This window comes from Pelodiscus sinensis, chromosome 20, assembly GCF_049634645.1.
Source record: "Pelodiscus sinensis isolate JC-2024 chromosome 20, ASM4963464v1, whole genome shotgun sequence".
NCBI classification, from domain to species: Eukaryota; Metazoa; Chordata; order Testudines; family Trionychidae; genus Pelodiscus; species Pelodiscus sinensis.
This window is the reverse complement of record NC_134730.1, coordinates 23839169-23852030: the sequence shown is the minus strand read 5'-3', so window position 1 is coordinate 23852030 and position 12862 is coordinate 23839169. Positions and strand designations below refer to the sequence as shown.

At 43.8% G+C, this 12862-nt stretch overlaps 1 protein-coding gene across 6 annotated transcripts in view; it reads left to right on the top strand.

The window, feature by feature from the left end:
- Window positions 1-12862, top strand: part of ABCA5 (ATP binding cassette subfamily A member 5) — a 127723-nt gene that overhangs the window by 55797 nt on the left and 59064 nt on the right. For 5 of the 6 annotated variants that reach the window (XM_075903998.1, XM_075903997.1, XM_075903999.1 and 2 more), the window contains exons 4-7: window positions 2746-2950; window positions 6272-6433; window positions 7700-7797; window positions 10610-10839. In XM_075903998.1, coding sequence (XP_075760113.1) covers window positions 2746-2950; window positions 6272-6433; window positions 7700-7797; window positions 10610-10839 — 695 coding nt within the window. Of the gene's footprint in view, window positions 1-2745; window positions 2951-6271; window positions 6434-7699; window positions 7798-10609; window positions 10844-12862 lie in introns of those variants that run through there. The other variant, XM_075904003.1, reaches the window with a different exon arrangement.

Genomic DNA, 12862 nt, shown 5'->3' with positions numbered 1-12862 from the left:
GGCTTTGCATTGAATCAGTGAAAGGGTTGTAGCAATGAAAGCGCACCTATCTGTATATTTTGGAAATGTCTGGGCGTCTCTCTGTGCATCGGTTCAAGAGGGATAGCTTAGTGGTTTGAGCATTGGCCTGCTAAACCCAGGGTTGTGAGTTCAATCCTCAAGGGTCCATTTAGGGATCTGGGGCAAATCTGTCAGGGATGGTACTTGGTGGTGCTGTGAGGGCAGGGGACTGTACTTGATGACCTCTCAAGGTCCCTTCCAGCTCTATGAGATGGTATAGCTCCATATATATATATATATATATATATATAAAACCTCCTAAATGGTAAGAACTAGGGCCACCACATTTGGTAGACAGCTTCCTCTTAACGTAAGGCCAGGGTTTGGTTGTGCCAAGAGAATGAGAAGTGCTGGGAATGGGATTGTTTTCCAATACATGGAAAAGGAGGAGGCACAGAGAGGAGGGATGTGATACTGAGACTGGCCACTGGGGGCAGCCACGCTACCAAGAGAGTGATCAGCAGGACTGGGGCTTTGCCATCTTGCCTGCCACCAGACTGGGTAAGTTGCCCCCATTCCCCAAACACCCTTCCCACCCAGGATCTTGGCTACAGTGCAGGGGGGGGGGGGAATGCCCCTGGTGGCTGGAGGTGTTTGGGGATGGGAGGGAAGGCAAAAGGCCTCTGGACCCCCTGGACCCCTGGTCTCTGGGGGAGTGGGCGTGGGGGGGGGACAGGAAAAGGCAGCTGGGGGAGGAAGAAAGCACCCCCAGATGGGATCACCTGCCTTGAGCCGCTCCTCATCCCCAACCCTCACTGTTACCCCCTCCCCCCACATCCCCAAGGCCCAGCTCTGACTGCTGCACCGCCCCCCAATGCCAGCCCCCTGCCCTGAAGGACCCAAGTAATGTCAGGTAAGTCTTCTAGTGCCCTAATAAATGTGTTAGCATTGAATTCTGGGCCCCCCACTACAAAAAGGATGTGGACGCATTGGAAAGGGTCCAGCGGAGGACAACCAAAATGATTAGGGGGCTGGAGCACAGGGGGCTGGAGCACATGACTTATGAGGAGAGGCTGAGGGATTTGGGCTTATTTAGTCTGCAGAAGAGAAGAGTGAGGAGGGATTTGGGATTTGATGGCAGCCTTCAACTTCCTGAAGGGAGATTCCAAAGAGGATAGAGAGAGGCTGTTCTCAGTAGTGATGGATGGCGGAACAAGGAGCAATGGTCTCAAGTTACAGTGGGGGAGGTCTAGGTTGGATATTAGGAAAAACTATTTCACTAGGAGGGTGGTGAAGCACTGGGATGGGTTTCCTAGGGAGGTGGCAATTGTCTCATCCCTAGAGGTTTTTAAGTTTTGGCTTGACAAAGCCCTGGCTGGGATGATTTAGTTGGGATTGGTCCTGCTTTGGGCAAGGGGCTGGACTCGATGACCTCCTGAGGTCTCTTCAAATTTTATGATGCTATGAAGGTGCCACAGGACTCCTTGTTTTTATAGAAATATGCTTGCTGTATGTCTTTGTGTATTAATGTGGTAATATCAAATTTTCTATTCATGTTCTAGAGAGTATAACTGGCCAACTGTGGTAAAATTAACATTCGGTATTTTAAGGTAGATTTACATATATGCAGGATTATATTTAGAATGACTTTTATTTATCAAGGAAAAACTACTACTAAGAGCAATTAGGTAATAGCACCGACCCGCTGGGGTTTCTTTTAAGAACCATTCAATCAAATGTTTATAAATAGTTTAAATGATAATTAAGAAAATAGTGTTGTTGAGGAGAACATCATATTTCAGAGTGCTTTCTCATTCATCCTTGAATGTTAAAGCACGTTATGAAACATTGATGAAGCCTTCTAATACCCATTTTGCTGATGGGGGAAATGGTTGCAGGCAGGCTAAGTAGCTTGCTTAGCATCAGGTCGCACGAGAGAGGCAGAACTAGAAAGTGCATTCCCAGCTAGAATCCTCTGGTCTGGCACATGAGCCATATGAATACACATAACTCTGGAAGTCTGGGCTGAAAGGTCCTTTTGTGTAATGTTAACAGGAGCCCAAAATGTTAACATTACACAGAACAATACATTTAAAAAAATACAATGAGTAATATATTGCATTGGAAGTATAGGTGAGGGTGTCATTTCTAAAATTGACCTATTATAAAATTTTACTCAACAGCTCTATTATGTGACAAACCTGAGTTTGTAGAGGGATCTGCAAAGGTCAACAAGAGAACAATTCACGTAGTTGTTTGGCAAGACCAGGCTTGGTTTGACTTGTTTACCTGTTCTGTGGCTGGAAATATGTACATGTTCTTTTTCATTTTCAGTTAACGCAAATGTTAAGTTTGTACCAAAAGCCAAATCGTGCTAGATAAGAGACCACACACTAAAACACCTGAAGTCAAATTCTCCCACCAGCTTCATCCATGTAAATCCACTCACTTCAGTGCAAGCACAGAGCTTGCTCTTGGGTTTTTATAACTTGCCAGGAGTTAGAATGATGCACTTGCATCCTAAGATGCCTCCTAAGATAGTTTTCCAAGTTCACTCCAAGTTAGCAAAATCCTGTGGCTCTTAGCTGGGATAGGAATGATTATTTATGTAGTGTAATAAACGTGCAGGAAGCTTTATGAACAAATAATTCGAAAAGGACACAGTCATTTAGTTGCAGCATTTATAATTTAAGTAAACTTCGTGAGAGATTTACATTGTCTTGTTTCTGTTTTTTTTTTCAACAGGAAGTCCTATTTCCACTATTTTTTTTATTTTGGCTTATACTAATGAGCATGTTGCATCCAAATAGGAAGTTTGATGAGGTACCCAACACTGATCTTGGTGCATTAGATCGCTCCATGCTCAGCAACTTGGTTCTTGGCTACACGCCAGTGACAAACATGACAAGAAAAATCATGCAGAAAGTGTCTCTTGAATACTGTGCGGATGGTATTGTATTTATTTTATTCTTCCATATCTTGGGTTCTTTTTTGCATGTAGCCGGAAAATGCACTAGTACTACTTTGAATGATTGATCAGCTTATCCTCTTCAGGTAGATTGAACAGTATTTCTCTCCTCTACTGCTGAGATCTTGAAAGGGCTGTGATGCCATCGTTGTCTGCTTCAGCCGATAATAAGCTTTGCGCGACGCCAATCACATGCTCAATCTTGTAGCCTTTACTCACACTACTAGCCTTTTTTCTCACCAGTGGTCCCATTGACGTGAAGGATGACTCGCCTGAGGGCTGGTCTACACTGCCTCGGGAGAGCCATCTAAATTAAGCAACTTCAGCTTTGTAAATAACGTACCTGAAATAGATGTCTTAGATCTGCTAGCTGTGGTTTCTTCACTGTGGCATGTCGACTGGAGACACTCTCCGGTTGACTCCTCTTCTGCTTCTTGTGGAAGTGGAGTGCTGGACTCGACAACACTGTAATTAGTGGTTGATTTATGACCTCTGAGATAGACATGATAAATCAATCTCCACAGTATCAATTGCTGTATTGTCCATCTGGCCCTTAGTGACTCATGCCGTGAGTGAGGGTTTCAGGATTGGGCTTAGTGTCATCAAACTAAAAAGATTTTACCTTGCATTAACTAACAGATTTTCAGTAATTACTTATTTAACACATGCCCACTTAACACATTTTCGCAATAGCACGATTTTTTTTAGGGAATGTTTTTCGAATAACACAACCGTCCCCAAAATAACACAAAAATTATCAAGTGGCAGACTACTTTGCACGGCAGTATAAGTTGGTGAAAACAGTGGTAATACGCATGAGCGGATGAATACACGTAGTCACAGCGCTCCTCCGCTCACTCATGTGTTTATCTTTGTGTTTTAACAAATTACGGCGACTTGTGTTGCTAGATATCTAATGTTGATGTTGGCAACCCAGCACCAACAAAAAATTGACTTTGCCACCACCACCTGAAATGCAACCCCGCATATCACATTTTCGCTTCGCACAAACATTTTCAGAAATGTATCTATGAGGAATTACTGTACTGGTGTAATAGGTGGGTTCCGCAGGGATCCATTCTGGGACTGGTTCTGTTCAATATCTTCATTAATTATTTGGATAATGGTGCAGAGAGTACATTTATCAAGTTGGCGGATGCTACCAAGTTGGGCGGGGTTGCAAGTAAGTGCTTTGGAGGAGAGGATGAAAATTCAAAATGATCTTGATAACTTGAGAAATGGTCCGAAGTAAAGAGGGTGAAATTAAATAAGGACAAATGCAAAATTCTCCACTTAGGAAGAAACAATCCATTACACACATACAGAGTAGGAAATGAGTGTGACGCTGTTGCAAAAAGAGCAAACATCATTCTGGGATGCATTAACAAGAGTGTTGTAAGCAAGACACAAGAAATAATTCTTCCACTTTATTCTGCATTGATTAGTCCTGAACTGGAGTATTATGTCCAGTTTTGGGTGTCACATTTCAGGAGAGATGTGGACAAATTGGAGAGGCTCCAGAGAAGAGAAAAAAGGTCTAGAAAACATGACCTGTGAGGGAGGTTTGAAAGAATTGAGTTTGTTTAGTTTGGAAAAGAGAAGATCGAGAGGGGACATGATAGCAGCTTTCTAGTATCTAAGAGGTTGTTACAAGGAGGAGGGTGAAAAATTATTCTCCTTAACCTCTGATGATCGGACAAGAAGCAAAGGATTTAAATTTCAGCAAGATAGGGTTAGGTTGGACATTAGAAAAAGCTTCCTGTCAGGGTGGTGAAGCAGTGGAATAAACTAGGGAGATTGTGGAATCGCCATCAATGGAGATATTTAAGAGCAGTTTAGACAACCACCTGTCAGGGATGATCTCGATGGTGTTTGGTCCTGCCCTGCGTGTATGGGACTGGCCTTAATGCCCTTTAAAGGTCTCTTCTAGTTCTATGATTCTGTTTTAATTAGGGCTTTTAGATTTAGATCTGTGTGTACTACAGAACGAGTTGTTTTTAATAAAGGTTTCACTTGGTACCACGTCAGTATCTGGTTTTAAAATGGATTTTAAAAAATAGAACATAGAACCATAGAGCTGGAAGAGACCTCAGAAGGTCATCAAGTCCAGCCCCCTGCTCTAGGCAGGACCAATCCCAACTAAATCAACCCAGACAGGGCTTTGTCAAGCCGAGACTTAAACACCTCTAGGGATGGAGACTCCACTACTTCCCTAGGGAACACATTCCAGTGCTTCACCAACCTCATAGTGAAATAGTTTTTCCTAATATCCAACCTGGACCTCTCCCACCACAGCTTGAGACCATTGCTCCTTGTTATGCCATCTGTCACTACTGAGAACAGCCTTTTTCCATCCTCTTTGGAACTTCCCTTCAGGAAGTTGAAGGTTGCTATCAAAACCCCCCTCACTCTTCGCTTCCGCAGACTAAACAGACCCAACTCCCTCAACCTCTCCTCATAAGCCATATGCTCCAGCCCCCTAATGATTTTGGTTGCCCTCCACTGGACCCTCTCCAATGCGTCCACATCCTTTTTGTAGTGGGAGGCCCAGAACTGGACACAGTACTCCAGATGTGGCCTCACCAGAGCCAAATAAAGGGGAATAATCACTTCTCTCCATCTGCTGGCAATGCTCCTCTTAATGCAACCTAATATGCCATTAGCCTTCTCATCCACTGTAACCCCCAGGTCCTTTTCTGCAGAACTACTACCTAACTGGTTGGTCCCCAGCTTGTAACTATGCTTAGGATTCTTCCATCGCAAGTGCAGGGCTCTGCACTTGTCCTTGTTGAACCTCATCCGATTTCTTGTGGCCCAATCCTCCAACAGTTAGGTTGTGCCTCTATTGCAGAGCTGGCACAGCTGTGTAGCTGAAACTGATTCTCCCTCCAAAACCTCCTAGGAACTTGTAACTTGGATGGTGCCTCTGACAGATGACTGCCAAGAGGAAAAGAAGCCCTGATACCACTACCTGAATCTTGAATTTTTTTTTTAATATATATCCTGATATGATGGTTTAAAGTTCTTTCTGATGAATTTCACATTTGGGAGTGATATGTGGCTTCTGATTGCAACAATAAATGTTTTTGAGTCCCTGCAAAGTTTCATTTTTAAAATGTGTTTTCCTTTAAAAACTCATACTGGACTTGGTATGAATTTTAATGGGGCCAAAATTTGGACATAAATTCTGAAAACAAGTAGCCCTATTTATAAATGACACAATCTTTGCTTAAAATACATAGTTAACTTTTGATCTTTTCTCAGAGGTATTCTGGTGTAATTCTCATTTTTAATATTTTACAGATGTAATTACAGAAGAATTTTTCAGTGAAGAAGATCTGCAAGAGGCTAGTACTTTTAAGCCCTCAAACTTTGTTGGGGTAGTTTTCAAAGATTCCATGTCCTACCAGCTTAGATTCTTTCCTGATACTGTCTCAGTGTCTTCTGTCAATGTAGAATCAAGAGGTAAATACACAGACTACTTTTAAGGCAGTGAACTGGAAATTTGACCTGTTTTTGTTATGACATCATATGTGATGTGAAGTGCAGACTTTGGTATCTCACAAGAAAGACGTTATCACGAGAAAGCCAAGGCGCATAAACAGCAGTGGTGTTAGCAGCAGTACAATAAGAAAGGGGAAAGAAAACCTTGTTTTTCACTGTTTGGGGCATTTTGATGCACAGGAGATGTGCTGGATTGTTATTGATAGAGAACTTCCTTAAAAATGCTGGGAGTTGCCTTCCTATACTGGGAGTGGTTACAGGGATAGTTAGGGCACAAATATCTGTGTTACGTGATTGTCTTTCTGTAGCAGTAATTTGGTGGTATTTACAGAGTGCCCGAATGGAACAGACTTCTTCACAAGCATGTAAAAACAAGGGGTGAAAATGTAAGGCAGGGGCAGTTTTTCCACTGACTTTAGTAGTACCAGGATTTCAGCATTGGTTCTGTTTTGATAAGCTCTGAAAAGTATGATACCATTAGGACATGAGAAGCTGTAATGATATCCCCAGCATCCTCACCAACTTCACCACCACTGGAGGGTGTTATCTTGCAAATCCTCTTCCCTTTCTTTAAGGATGCTAGAAAAATATTCTTCAGAGGGTGAAGTGTAGATAGTCTAAACTTTAAGTAAAGGTCTGTATTTCACACACAGCTTTTCACCATTAGAAACTTGTCTTAAAGTTGCATTTTCATTCTAGGAATGATTCCCTGTGAAGTTGTTTATTTCTCACAAAAGTGTTACGGTAGAATTCACAGGTCAAGCTTATTCTCATCATTTCGTTTCCCTGGCTTTTTTAGTCCATGCATGAATCTCCTCACGGTGGCTTGAAGTCCTTCTACTTTCATAACTGCAAAAAAGCTTGGTTTTCATTAATTTGGCAGGTTTCTGTCCATAACATAGAATAGTCGTTCTCCACCTATACTCCACAAAGTGGCTGAAAAGTTATCCCACAACTGGCTCTATCGCGTGATTGTTTTAATAGCAGCCATAGGCTTGTGAAGTTACTGTCGATTTTACAACATACTTATCAAGTTTTATGGCTGCTTCATAGAAAAGGTCTTTTTATTATAGTGGTATAAATGAGATTGTGTCGGTTACATTTGTGATACCAAAGAAATTCTTCCCACCATAATAATGGATTTCCTTTAGATACAGTATTTTACATCCTGAATAAGAAACAAATAACTCCAGGTGTTTGCTTCAAAATGTCTTTATTTTTCCATAGCCAGTTGTTCCAGTTTATCAAAGGAATGTGAATCTGTTAGATACTGGCACTCAGGATTTGCAGCCCTTCAAGCTTGTATCGATGCCGCAATTATACAGGTAAATATCACCCAGTAAAACGAAAAGGCAAAATTGCTTAAATGGCCTTTCATGTGGCATTTTTGTAATGAGAGTTGTTTTGTCCTGTTCCACTGTGTCTACACTACAGTCTGGGTCAGCAAAACTTGTATGACTTGGGTATCCTTCCCCCATTTCTGAGCAACATAAGTTATATCGATATAAACACCCATGTGCACAGTCGGGGATGTAAAATCCGGTTTAATTAGTTAAACATAAAGTTATTGATTAAATGGGGGCAGGCTGGAGATGTTTCACCCCCGTTGCTTCTGGCCCGTTTTAAAATGAACTGACTTAACACTGAAACTTACCCTTCTTTTTTTAAAAAGAAAAATATGTTTACACTTGCACCTTCTTTCGAGAGACAGATGCAAATGAAGCTGAGCGAAATTGCAAATGAAGCGCGGATTTGAATTTCCTACACTTCATTTGCATAATCGTGGACTGCCGCTATTTTGAAATACCCTATTTCGAAATTAGCGGCAGTCCACGATTATGCAAATGAAGCATGGGAAATTTAAATCTGCGCTTCATTTGCAGTTTTGCTCAGCTTCATTTGCATCTCGAAAGAGGGTGCAAGTGTAGACGTGCCCGAAGTGGTTTGCCATCACTGATTTGTAACAAGACGGGTTGTTTGAATGGATGCACGCTTCAGACTAGTCTAAGTGGTGACTGGAAGGAAGATCTGCCCCCTGCTTTCCTCCCCCCTACCCCAATGTATAAGGTTGGGGACAAAAGATGCTAAGAAATCGGGGAAAATATTTCTCATTCCCCAGAACTCTTTTTTACTCCGAAGAGATTGTAACTGGCTGGTGTGTATCCAGTGCTGACTTAAGATCTAGCTTTTCATATGGGCTAGAATCTTAGAGCTGGAAGAGACCTCAGGAGGTCATCAAGTCCAGCCCCCTGCCCAAAGCAGGACCAATCCCATAGGATCTTTTAGAGCTGTATGCTTTTGTTTAACCTGCACAGCAAGCGTACACTTCATATAGATTTAAAAGATGCCTAGAAAAATCTTAAAATTAGGGAGTAGCTCCCATGGCAGGTTGTAAGGATGTGAAAACCGCTGACTAGCTAAGCGACATGCAGAAGTGACAGATACAAAACAAAAGTGACAGGCATGGAAGTTTTGAAAAGCAGCGTTACTCGCCTCCTTGCTTTTCTTGTGGATGCTTTGCAGTGGATACTGTGAATACTCTCGTTTCATTAGGAATAGTGGGGAGATGTCAGGAGCGTTGAATGTGGTTAGTGCTTGGACGCAGCCATGCTAGCTTGACTTTTGATGACTGTAGTGGTTAATAGTTAGAGCCCTGCCTGGGTGCAAACGTGCAGCTCCGCATCCTCCAGGCTCAACTTGTCATCTGATCCGTGATATGGATTTGTCTTGCATCCCCACCACAAACCATCTGGAGGGGGGAGGGGAGGGAACACAGATGAACAAGGAGGAGGCAGGGTCATGGAGGGAAGAAGCAGGCAGCACAAAAGTAGGCCCGGGGGGTGGGAAAGGGGCAGCAGGTACCCAGGGCTGGGACACCATGTGTCAGTGCTCACGAAGCAAGCGGGGGGCAGGGAGCTGGGCAGAGCTAGCACCCGGCCCCTCCTGCTTGGATGGAGCTTGCTGTGGTCTTTCCCTGCCAGCACTGCAGAGGCCTGGTGCCGGCCCTGGCTGGCCGAGGCGGGAGGTGAGGGAGAGCCCTGAGTGGGTATCCACAGTATTGAAGCAGCTACCCCCGGATATGCAGGGCTCTATTCACAGCTTGGACATAACGCCAGTGTCTAATAATTCTGAGTGGAGAGTGTGCAGCAGTTGCCCCAGGTTGACAGTTTGAGCCATTCTGTAAAACGTCAGACATTGCAGGCTGGAGAGTAGATACCAGGGTGTCCTACAAGCCAATGGATACGCGCAGCCAAACTTGGATGTGTACTTTCTCTAACACAAGTTGAGGCAGTTGTGTATGCCGGTCCTGCAGCGGGATGAAGCTGCTGCTTTGTTGAGTTGACGGTCTTAATTGTTTTACTACCTAACGTCTATCTGTCTCAGGGCTACAATGATACTCACAGCACGTGCCGAGGGCCGCAACTTAAGTGCGGTTGCATGTACATGCAAATAGCTTCTTTCGCACTGACGGGCATGAATACAAAGCACTTCCCACAATGCCCCATTGCTCCCAGCACCTCTTCCCTGGGGGCTAGAAACATCTACACCCTGTACCCGTCTGTTCCAGCCAGCCTGTCCGCTTGCGCCTTTCAGTGCTCCCCCCACTTGGGAGATGCCTCGCCATTGTGGGGCATGTTCCCAGTGGAGGCCATGTTCACAGGATCCCACCCGTGGGTCGAGCCCCGTGTAAACCCAAACCTCACCGCAGGCCACAAACAAACGGGCCATGGGCTCTGAGTAGCCCTGATCTAACTGATGAATTGGTTTGATTTGTTCCTGACAGTGTTTGTTTTGAATTCTTTCCCACTACTTCTTTCTAATTCTTTGACAAGTTCTTCCATAGGTCAATCTCCTTCATAGGAGGTAGGCAGCCCAATGTTTTGTTTTCTTGCTGTCTCCATCTCCCCATAGAAGATCATCTTTCTCTCCTTTTTGATCTATAAAATTCTGGATCATGGAGAAATTTAGGCCCCAGGCCTACAAACCCACCAGGCCATATTTGATTTAAAATCCCAGGGAAATCTGTCAGCCTATTTATGCCAGTTGCTATATAAATGCCTCCAGGATTGGGTTTTATTTGGTTGGTGGAGTTATAAAATCAAAACTGAATCAAATATTCTTTCACTCTGTTCTTAGCTGAAGACTAATCGTTCAGTCTGGGAAGAACTGGAATCAACGAAAGCTGTTGTTATGGGAGAGGCTGCTGACTTGCAAATAGATTATTTTCCTCGAGCAACTATTTTAATTTACCTAGTAATAGCTTTCTCACCCTTTGGGTATTATTTGGCAATACATATTGTAGCAGAAAAGGAGAAGAGGTTGAAGGAATTTTTAAAGATAATGGGGCTTCATGACACCGCCTTTTGGTATGTGAGTAGACAATAAAACTCCCCTTCTAGATAAATATAGTAAACGTCAAGTTGTTCTACAATAAGTTTTTAAAACTCACCAGTTGTTGACTGTTACTCTTCTTAATATTTTTGCAAATGTTGGGCAAGTTTTGCTTAAACACGGTTATAACTAGGGATGTTAGCTAGAGTGTAATTCAATAGTCGTGTAAACCACATGGAAACGTAGCAGTTATGTGGGATGCGAAATGGCCTCTGTCAGCAGGGGGCTTGGGCCTGCTACAGACAGAGGCTGCTTCACGGCAGCTTCCCTTGCAACCCACCCCCCTGCATTGCTGCCTCTCTCTGATAGAGGCACCAGCATGGGGGGAGAGAGGACAAGCAGCACTGTGGAGCCGGTGCTGAGGGGAACTGACTCCTGCCTGCTTCCCCTTGCTGTCTCTATTAGAGGCAGTTGGCAGGGGGGGGGGGGGAACGGACAGTCAGGTCTGCAGAGCTGCCCATGCGTATTAGCTCCATGCTGCCTCTCTATTAGAGGCAACAGCGCAGGGGTGGAGCAGGGCAGGCAAATCTGGGGCTTGTGGGGAGCTGGCTGTTAAGCCAGTTCCTCATGGCCACTGGCTCACGCTTTCCACCTCCCTGTCCCACCCTGTTGCTGCCTCCAATACAGAGGCAGCAAGCGTGGGGTTGGAGGAGGGGAATGCATGTAGTTGACCAGATTAACCGATAAGCTCAGGCTTATTGGTTAATCGTGTAGTCATCTGTACGGTGACATCCCCAGTTATAACACCACAGTTTGTGCCTATACGAAAAGCAAATGTCTCCGTGATAATGCTACATCTAAAACCTCATATTTCTTTTCTGCTTTATATCATTGAAATGTAGGGCTGGAAGGGATCTTGTCAGGCCAGCTAGTCCAGTCCCCTGCACGGAGGCAGGACTAAGTTTATTATCTAGAGTCTATTCCTGACAGATGCTGATTTAGAGTTTTCTTAAAAATCTCCAGTGATGGGGAGTCCGTATCTTTTCTGAAATGCGGTGCCCAAAACTGGACACTATACTCCAGCTCAAACCCACTCAGTGCTGAAGCTAGTAGAATTACCCTACAATGGTATTTGTGGTGGAAGAGGGGAGTTGGCCCTAGAGTTATATTGTTGACTCATATTTAGTTTGTGATATGGGCAACTAAAATGATCAGGGGTTTGGAACGGGTCCCATATGAAGAGAGGCTAAAGAGACTGGGACTTTTCAGTTTAGAAAAGAGGAGACTGAAGGGGGATATGATAGAGGTCTATAAAATCATGAGTGGTGTGGAGAGAGTGAATAAAGAAAAGTTATTTATTAGTTCCCATAATAGAAGAACTAGAGGACACCAAATGAAATTAATGGGTAGCAGGTTTAAAACTAATAAAAGAAAGTTCTTCTTCACACAGCGTGTAGTCAACCTGTGGAACTCCTTGCCAGAGGAGGCTGTGAAGGCTAGGACTGTAACAGAGTTTAAAGAGAAGCTAGATAATTTCATGAAGATTAGGTCCATAAAAGGCTATTAGCCAGGGGGTAGGAATAGTGTTCCTGGCCTCCAGAGGCTGGAGAAGGATGGCAGGAGACAAATCGCTTGATCGTTGTCTTTGGTCCACCCCTTCTGGGGCACCTGGTGCTGGCCACTGTCAGCAGACAGGCTACTGGACTAGATGGACCTTTGGTCTGACCCAGTACGGCCATTCTTATGTTCTTATGTGATTCACTGTGACCCCAGATTCTTTTTTGAAGGACTCCTTCCTTGACAGTCATTTTACATTTTGTATTTGTGCTTTTGATTACTCCTTCCTAAGTGGATATATAGAAATCCCTCCAAAATACACCAAAGGCCTGAGGTGAATAAATAGGATGCTGTGTGCATGAGCTACATTTTTCCTTCTTTTTCCTGATGTTGTTAGACACATGACAGTCTCCTTTTTCCGTCCACATTGGTTCTAGTACGTGAGTTGGATGAATACTGCTGTGATACTGTGACCTCTCTGAGAGAAATCTGTACAGAAGA